This window comes from Cajanus cajan, chromosome 5, assembly GCF_000230855.2.
Source record: "Cajanus cajan strain Asha chromosome 5, NIPB_CcT2T_4, whole genome shotgun sequence".
Lineage (NCBI taxonomy): Eukaryota > Viridiplantae > Streptophyta > Magnoliopsida > Fabales > Fabaceae > Cajanus > Cajanus cajan.
In genome coordinates, this window is record NC_138521.1 from 72,155,638 (window position 1) to 72,165,513 (window position 9,876).

Below are 9,876 nucleotides of genomic sequence, written 5' to 3' on the forward strand. Positions count from 1 at the left end.
ATTAATGATAAATGTTTATATTAATTTTAATAATTTATTATTAAATAAAATTTCACACACATATATATATATATATATATATATATATATATATATATTACATATACATTCTTGTTGAGTTCACATATAAATGTTTGTTTACACCGAGTATGTAAATTGTAAAAAAAAAAAAAAAAAAAAAAAAAAAAGAGGCTGATTCAGTAGCCCAGAACGGGCCGTTCCCAAACTGGAACGGGCCGTTCCCAAACTGGAACGGGCCGTTCCACACTACTGAATTGAACTACATATTGTAGTTGAGAACGGGACGTTCCGACAAGGAGAACGGGCCGTTCTAGGAAGGAGAACGGGCCGTTCCGGAGGGAGAATGGGTCGTTCCAGAGGGAGAACGGGCTGTTCCTGAGGGAGAACGGGCCGTTCTGGATGAGTCCCGGAACGGGCCGTTCTGTTTTCAGAACGGGCCGTTCTGGGCGTGGATTTTGTGCGTGATCTGGGAGTTCAGAACGGGCCGTTCCGGTATCGGTACGGGCCGTTCTGGCCACTCCGGATTGCCTATAAATAGGGGTGAAGGGGGGGGCCGTGAGGAGTTATGGTTCTAGAGAGAAGTTTTAGAGAGAAGGTCTCTGGGTCAGTGAGCTCCTTTCTCTCCCAAATTTCTCTGTTTAACTCCTTTTCTCCTCTAGATCAATAACTCCTTTTGTCTTTTCTTGAATTTCAGATTAGAAAGCTTGTTTTGGGAGGACTGAAGTTTCGAGTTGAGCCTCGAGGGGAAATTATACTTTTGATTCAGTCTTTGGCTATCTGAGCCAATCTTCAGGTAAGGGAAGCTAGATTGTTTGCATGTGGCTGAATTTGTTAGTTTGGATGAGAGTTTTGAACTCTCTGAATAGTTTTAGACCGGGCGCAGGTTGAGCGTGTCAGGCGTGGAAGAGCTTAGAGCTCTTGGGTTGGTGTTAGGCCAGGCGCGAGTTGACGGCACTATGCTTGAATATATTTATGAATGAATTGATGCTTATGCATGTTTAAAGTTGAAGTTTTAGATCATGTATGTATGATATATGATGTATGGTGAGGTGTGATTCATATGTATGCTTTGTGATGATATATATGAATGTTTGAATATGATACGTTCATATGGTATGTATTGATCATAATGGTAGGTAGACCATTTATGATGTATGATGCATTATTGCATGTGATGTCTTATGACATGTGTATGGTTGTTGATCATGATGGTGGGCAGACCATTATGATGTATGATGCATGATTGCATGTGATGCCTATGGCATGAGTCTAACCTAGGACTTGAGGAGAGGAAAAATATTTCGAACTGGAAGAGCTCACATAGAGTCTCTTGAGAGTGGTGCTTGGATAGGCCACTGATATATGAGAGTGGTGCTCTGGGAGGCCACTGGATTTGGGAGAGTGGTGCTCAGATAGGCCACTGGGTTGGGTGAGTCTCCTCTAAGTCCTTAGCTAGTGTTGGAGCAGGGTATGAGGTCGAGGGTTATTCCCTTAACCAAGTACTCGGGAAGGTGCGTGGATCCTTGCGGATAGTCGGTGGGCGAACTCCACAATTGACTTGGTTAATGCATGTCAAGGTCGTGGTAAGCCCGTACCCAGCTGTGCTATACCTGACGGTGGATCTGGACTTCCAAGTGTGTAAGTGACATCATCCGAGTAAACCCGAGTGAGGATTATATATCCTGTTTAGCTGTGACCGAGCGGGCGCATTGGGCGTGAAAACGGTTGGGGTGGTTTCGGTAGGATGGAATGTCACTTATACAACTCTATTGTTATGGAGATCTCCTAGGTGTATGCGTGACGACGCATTAGATGATTGATATGTATGCCTATCTGTCATGAGTTGCATTCATTGCATGATTATTAATATGATGAAGTGTGGTGTTTGACTTCATGTTTGGTGAATGAATGATTGATTGAGATGAAAGGTTCCTTAGGGACAGGATTTGGGATGCATGTGTAGTATAGAATTTTTATTCTGTACTTGTATTATTGATCTTTGAATTCTAGCTTACCCTTCTGTTTTCCATGTGGTGGAACTGCGATGATCATACTTGGTATGGGAGCAGGTCAGGGATAGCTTGGGAGTAGAGATGATCGTTGTGAGACGAGGAGCTGAGTCTCGTGTTTTGAGTTACCATTCTGGGTAACATTTTTTTTTTTTGTCAGTGCTTGACCGGCACTAAGGAATATTTTGGGATGACTGTACATATATGGTGCTATATTTTATATACAGAAACTTAATTATTTCGATCTTTATATTTATGCCTGTATGTATGTGTTATCCAGTTTAATATTCTCTTAGTTAACTAGTTGTAGTGCGATTCCACTAAGTGTAGAGACCGTGGCGGGTCGTTACAGAGTATAATAAGCTTAATATGGAAATTAATTTTTTTTAAATAAAATTTAATCAATAATACAAAAAATATGATATGTCATTAATTTTTCAGATTATAAAATATATGTAAAGAAAAACCGGTTTTCATAACATTGTATAGATTTTATATATTTTTTCTTTGTCGCTGTACGTAAATTAATGTTACCGATACTTTAAAAAAAAAATATATATATATATATGTTAATTATTAATTGGATTTTTATGGCAAGAATTTTAATTTAAATCAATTTAAAGTTTAGGTGAATTAATATGAGCTACCAAAATTAGAAAAATTAAAATAACATTTATGTGATGTTTGGTAGAAGAAATCTTTTCTCATACCTATTAATCATGATTATTGGAAATTATATTTTCGGTAATGATTAAATTTGTTTATTGATACTAAATAATTTTATGACTGTTTACAAATGTTACATGAAAATCAAATTTTTTTACTAGATTCTCAGATACTTTCATGAGAATAATTTAGTGAGAAACTTATATAAAAACATTATTGAAAACTATGTTTCCTATAAATCTTATTTTTTCATAAATGATAAATAAACATGAAAAACTAATATTTTTAACTTACTAAACAAAACACCTCAAAAAAAAAAAAAAACTTACTAAACAAAAATAAAAATATTCCACGTAACAAACACAACCTTGAGATAAAATATGTGAATTAAAAGTAAAATTAACATAACTCAATTGAAAAATGAAGGAAAAAACTTGTGAAAATTGAACTTAATCTAAATAAAGATAATACATGTCAATATTAATTACAATAAATCTTAATTTCATTAAGACAAAGATTAAGTGTGTGTTTAGATTTGTGTTTGAAGAATTAATTTGATATTAACATGATTTTACAGAATTGATTTTAAGTAAATGTGGTTTTAAAGTAACATAATTTTTGTTTGAATGCATTTATTAGAAAATTGATTTTCATATTGAATGATGTTTGGGAAATTGTTATCAAAATTGATTTTAAGTGTGTAATGACCAAAATGGATCTTAGCTAATTGTTGATGTTTCTTTTTGTATTGTAATGTATCATTTTTTAATTATATATTGATATGTATATTATTAACTTGGATAAGTTGTTGGTTACTATTAAAGTAAAAAATAGATGTCCAATAAAATTTTAGGTTCAAAATAAGGACAACATATACACACGTAAGGATGAAAGAAGCTAAATCGATAAAACAAAAATTGATGAGAAAAATTTTCTACGACAAAATCTTAAATCCAAACAAAGATCAATAAGAACATTGATAAAAAAAATCAAATTAGATGAGATGAATCAGAGCATTTATGAATTAGATGAGGGTATTTGAAGTAAACATTAAAATTTCGTGAGAGTAAATGAGGAAAATTAAACACCCACTTACTAAAATCAATTTTTTTAAGAAAGTAAAAGCAATCTTTATTTAACTTTGACCAAAATTAATTTTTGTTAGTAGAATTATGTGAAGATAAAAAATTTAAACATACATAAAAATGAAGAACCGCGTTTTTGAAGACACACCCTAAATATAACAAATTAAAATAATATATTTATAAGATATAATTAAATTATATTATTTTAAAGTTTTCAAAATATTTATTATGCAATATAAAATATTCTTTAAGATGATGTTAATAAATTAACTACAGCCGTTCTCCGATATATTAGAGACGATAATTGTATTTCAATAAAATTTTAGGAGTTCATTTTCTATATAATTTTGTGAAGTTTATTCAAATCGTATAAAGTCATCAAATAATCTATTCTTAAAGATAATGATTGCAAATGAATTATCGTGCAAATAATATGGTGAGAAAATAAAAGACATTAATCATATTTTATTTAGCAGTAATGGCAACAGTCTGAAATTTCAAAATGGTGAGATATATATGCACAGTTTTCCATGAGGATGTTGGGTTGAATTTCTTTCAATTTGGTGGGTTATTGGAGTGTAGTGCGGGCAGAAATGGCTAACAATATTTTTTTTAATTTTTTTTTTGAAATGATTTCATATTTGTCGGAGGAAAATAAGGATGTATTGGAGATAATTGAACACATAAAATTTCACCTCTTGAGAATGGAATAAGTTGTGGAATCATGTAATGATTGTTTTTCAAAATAAGCAAATAAAAAGAGATGAATTATAGGATTTGATATAATTTTAAACTTCATCTTAAAATTAATTGACATTAAATGAAATTGTTTAATAAATATATAAATTACATCTGAAAAATTAAGATAGATGATGTGGGATTTTGAAAATTGATCACTTTAGATTTTAATTTTATTAATTATTATTATTATTTTAATTATTTTTTTAAAGAAAATTATGTTAATAATTAAATAATATTTTAATTAATTATTTAAATAGTTATTAATAATTTTCCAATTTAATTAATTGATTATAATTAAACATAAAAAATTAATTGATTATAATTAAACATAAAAAAATTAATTGATTATAATTATAAATTATTGGATTTGTTTTGAATTTTGTCTTTTCTGTTAAAGATCACAGTTTTTGTCGTGTCATTTTTATTTTCAGGTTTAACTCAATTACAATATGTTTCATTTATATAATTATTTATGGATTAATTTTTCAACTAAATCATAGTTAACATTTTAAACCTGTACCGAAAAATAGTTAACATTTTATTTTTAAAAATTGATTATAATTAATTAGATTGACTAGTTAACTTTAACTAAATAATTATTTTTAATTAAAATTGACTAATTAAATTGATAGTGTAATTTATAATATGGTCTCACATTTTCTTGAGGGTGAGTTTTTATCAATTTTTTTGTTAATTTATATTCTTTAGTTATTTATTAAAATAATAAAAGTGAGTCAGGAAGTCTATAAAGTGGACTAAGAAGCCCACAAAGTGGGTTGGCCTACTAATGAGCCAAGTTGGTTAACTAAAAAAAAGCCTTTTTTTTTCTTCTATTTATACTCCCTATTTATTAAATATATTCCCATTTTCCCTTTTTAAGCATATTTTTTATCCTTTTTTTTTTTTCTTTTTCAAATAACCCTTCTCTTTTGTCTCTTCTTCTAGAAATTACTTTATGGAATTCATATATGTAATTGACATCTAAAAGTTAAGTTTAATATTTTTTTTACAGTATTTTAAAAGTCATTGGTTATAAATACGAGTATTATTTTCTATCAAGAAATTGTAAAAGTAGTAGGAGTAGTACTTTAGCTGTGTATTTATTTTTAATTTGTGCTCTCAAATGGAAATTGCAGCGCCTATATCTCTGTTTCCGACTATCCCTTTGCTTCCAAGACTCTTCCTTTATCCTCCTCCACTTATTGCATTTCAGCTAGTTTTCATATGGATAATGAAACTATATCTTATCACAAATACTTATCATAAATTTAAGCCTATTTATTACTTATATCTTTTTTCAGCAAGGTCTAATTATACATGAGTTAGCTATATCTTGAGATTAAACTAAACCCTAAGCCCTTGAATCAATATTGAGTTTAGGACTTAGGGTGTAAGGTTTTATCACTTGAATCAATATTGAAATGTAAACATCCATTCATTAGGTATAGTGATGTGAAATTTTTAGAACATTCTTGAGAGAACTCACAAGATATACAATATACATTCAGGAATATGTTATTTCTACAAAGCAAATAAATTTAAGAGAAGTAAAGTTATACACGCGTAGAATGATGTATTTTGACTCAAATTAGGAAACTACTATAAATTTGGAGATAGTAAAGTCACTAGAGTAGTAGACCAAACCTTCATGTACATCAGTAGTAGGGGATTTCTCATTTCAGTAGTCATTACAAGGAAAAAAACGAGGAAACAGGATGAATATATTGCTCATCTCACATTAGTTAAATAACACTAAACCCCGCGAACGAAGGGAGGAAAATAAGTCACAACAGACGTCTGTTTTTCTTTAATTTCAGTATTGACATTTACAACGTGCTTTGAGATTCTGCAGAATGCAGTATAGAACATAGGTAAATCTCAAGTCCTAAGGATATATGGTAAACTATTAAAGGTCAAAAAGGATGCCAAAGCATGAATTGGTCAGTTTCACCTCCAAGCAGAAGAGGTGGCCATATGTCTGTGCATCCAGCCAAGATAAAGAGCACCATCTTTATGTTCAAGCCTATAATTTTGATTGAAGTCCTTTAGGAGATTTTGTGTAGCAGCCATCACTGAAGAACTAAATGCACACTGTTTAAATCCAGCCATGGAAAGTCTCAATCTCCACTTTCCCAAAAGTTCATGCCTCTCCACCCTCTCTACTCCCTCACAAGCTATCATGTTGACAATGTCTCGTGCCACACAGTGCTGCTCTGCGCTAATCCGCTTCTTATCATCTCTGGGGCAAGCCACATCTATGGATTCAAACATAGCAGTATAATAATCGAGGGTTTCAACAAACCTGTGAAAGAAAGGGGAAGTGTTGGTGTTGGATTCTTGCTCAACAAGGGTAACAACCTTGGTAGACAAGCTCTTAACCAACCTCAGCAATCTATCTCTGTGATTCTCAGTGCTCACACTCTCATCTGGCATGTGATGCAAAACATAAGGAAAGTTTACAGCCAGAGCTTCCCCATGTCGAATTTCAATATTTCCTCTCACAACGTCACAGCCAGATATTGCAGCGCTGTGGAATTCAAATGGAACTCCACAAGACCTGGCATAATCTGTTAGTCTTTCTCCAACAATCTGAAGTCCTCCACCCCGAGCGTGAATCGATTGTGAATCATCAACACCAGTTACACGAAGAGAAGGGGGTCCTCCAGGCCTATGTGCAAGTGCTTGTATAAGTAAATACCACTGAGTGCCCTGAGCAATTTGGAAATCAATTATATGGATCCTGGATTCATTTGCCATTGCTTCTTCAATGACAGCATTTGCAGATATGTATGCAAACTTCCAGTACGGGCAAATCTGGTACAGGATGTGCATGTAACTCATTAGTTCTTGGCTTGTTGGTTGTTCACACTTCAAGGATTTGTAGATCAGATTCCCTGATGATTCCAACCTTGCTCTAAGCCCTTCCAACAAGTAAGCACCTAGCCTCTGGATTGGATCTCCAGAAACTGATACCATTCTCCCTAATACATTGTCCATCCAGCCTCTTGCTATTGGAATATCATCATCAGACACTGCCTGTGCACATACCTTGAGGACTCCTTTCAAGTCAAGTTGGGGAATATTTTCCACAATCTGATCCCAGTCATGTTTAGCCAACTGAGATGCTCCTTGAAGGCCAACCTTGGCCATGCAGCAGCCACAACTGTCTACGATGTCAGATTCATCTAGTCCCAACAATGAAATTTCCAGTTCTCTAAGTTTGTGCTTCAGTCCATGCCCGTCATCAACACTAGACAAGCCGCTTATCGGGGATCCATAGGCATTGTCGGACGACTGGTGGTGGTCTGAATAACATGACTGAGAACCTTGTGGAGAAAATGGAGTCCTCTTGGATGATACACTGGCATAGGAAGGAGAATCATCACAATCCATGAAAGCAGTGGGTGCAGGGCATGATTCCAGAGTAAAGTATTGCTCCTTGCAGGTTTCAAAAGAAACGCTAGTTGTTCCCTGGCTGCTGCTATCATGGCACAGATTGCTTTGCAACATTTGGTAAATGCCTTGCACAGGCTGGTGATAGAAATGGACACCAGCTGAACTTGGGTGTTTCTGAGACGTTTGCATCTAGAAAGAACTATTCCCTTCTCCAAGAAATATTAACGAGAATAACAAAATTTGTCGATCTTCTGATTGTGAAGGTTCTTACGAACACTTGATGGTCATGCAGTAAAATTTTGCAGATTACTCATAGTCACTGTTTTTATGAGCTGGTAGACGCAATAATTATCTGCCAACAACCGTTCACAGATGTTTTGAAGAAACACAACCTGCATAATAAGATAAAACTATTAAGAAAACTTAACGGTGATTTAACAAAACAAAAAAATTGGATTCAAACAGGTTGATACATGAAGATCTAAATAATGAAGATGAGCTAAAGAAAAGTAAATTCAAACTTCAAAAATCTATGGAAGGGGAAAACAAATCCGGGCTACTGCGAAGATTCTTCGTCAAATGAATCCATCTAATGTAAGAAAACATGATTAAAAACATTTGATCCACCTTCTGTTGGATTCATAAGATGCAAACTCGCTCTCATAATGAAGTATCTTTTTAGATAGAGAGAGGTGGTGTTAATTTTAGATTCTGAATGATCAATTAAGGATCTTAAATAAACATTAGATGGACACGAATACGGCTTAGATTATCATCCACTACTAACCAGTTAAATTTCCCAACTGAGACTTCAAACAGTAAATGGAAGAATTTCTGATATTAACAAGGTAACCAAAATGCAGAGAACAAAAAAAGTAAAAATGGAGGAGTAAAACAGAAAAATGAAAACGTGTATATTATTACTCGGGTCATGTTCCCAAGAAAAAGAACTTTTGATCCGATACGCTAGCAGTAACGCGTAGTTTAAGATTGCGGAAACAGAGACAGAAATGATAGAGAAGGGAAAATAGAAAGCATTTGACTGAGCGATAAAATAACGAAAGAAGAATAAATGCACAAGCAACGACCAGCGCTGACACTAGAGGGAAGAAAAACAAAGGATTGAATCATACATGCCAAAAAATTCAACCCCTTCGGCTGCCAAACTCGCAAATCGTCAACCTCATAGGAAAGTCATAGTTTCCAAGTTCATCTCAAATAACAGATAAGATAAGAGTCTTAACCGTAAAAAAAAAAATATATATATATATATATATATTTTTTCCATTTTGGGTTTCTTCACTAATAAAAAGACAAAAAAACAGTGGTAACAGAAACCCCACGAAATTGAATGGTAAAGAGGTCGGTTGGAAAACAGGAATCCTATGTTGAAAATATAAATTGAAACAAAAAACTATGATTTAGGTGTTTGAGGTGAATCATCCAACACATGAGACAGGAAAAAAAAAGCGTGCTGGTCCTGAGGCATTGCTCACAAGGGAAGTTGAAACCTACGAAGTGTACATAGAAAGCATACCTGTGAGCGTGTCTAGCCTGGTTTGAGACTTGAGTTGTGTGCAGAGAGAGAGAGAGAGAGTGGTAAAGTGAATTAAAACTATGGATTAGTAGTAGTTGCTGAGTTTTGATTTTAATAGGTGCAGCTATGTGGGTAGAGAATAATATATATATATTAGGAAGTGAGAGTTAGGAATTACACGTTGTGGATTTACTCTCACTCGGTTGTGTTGAATTGAACACTGGAATGCTGCTATGTGCCAAGGAAGGAGCTAGGAAAGTGAGCAAAAGCCGAGTAGAAATGAACATATAGAATCTTCTTCTGCTCTGCACCCGTTAAACACTCTCTCTCTCTCTCTCTCTCTCTCATCCACATGTGCCCCTCCACAAACCAGAAACTAGTACCCACTCCTAGCCCACCACGTCAGCTATCATTCCAACCA

At 33.7% G+C, this 9,876-nt stretch overlaps 1 protein-coding gene and 1 long non-coding RNA gene across 5 annotated transcripts; one reads left to right on the top strand and one right to left on the bottom strand.

Annotated features, from left to right (window-relative positions):
* Positions 1-588: 588 nt before the first annotated feature.
* Positions 589-2,280, top strand: LOC145957784 (uncharacterized). The gene is made up of 3 exons (XR_014433781.1): positions 589-624; positions 716-814; positions 2,091-2,280. It is a non-coding gene; the product is annotated as an uncharacterized LOC145957784 (long non-coding RNA).
* Positions 2,281-6,091: 3,811 nt separating this feature from the next.
* On the bottom strand, positions 6,092-9,616 carry LOC109807848 (scarecrow-like protein 13). 4 transcript variants are annotated; one of them, XM_020370520.3, is made up of 2 exons: positions 9,456-9,616; positions 6,092-8,310 (listed from the first exon to the last, which is right to left on the bottom strand). In XM_020370520.3, the coding sequence occupies exon 2, from the start codon at positions 8,105-8,107 to the stop codon at positions 6,470-6,472; it is 1,638 nt and encodes a 545-aa protein (XP_020226109.2). In that variant the 5' UTR covers positions 8,108-8,310; positions 9,456-9,616; the 3' UTR covers positions 6,092-6,469. The 4 variants fall into 4 exon arrangements, with proteins under 4 accessions (XP_020226109.2, XP_029129049.2, XP_082932056.1 ...); XM_029273216.2 differs by lacking the exon at positions 9,456-9,616 and adding an exon at positions 9,052-9,449; XM_083075930.1 differs by lacking the exon at positions 9,456-9,616 and adding an exon at positions 8,843-9,035.
* Positions 9,617-9,876: the final 260 nt, after the last annotated feature.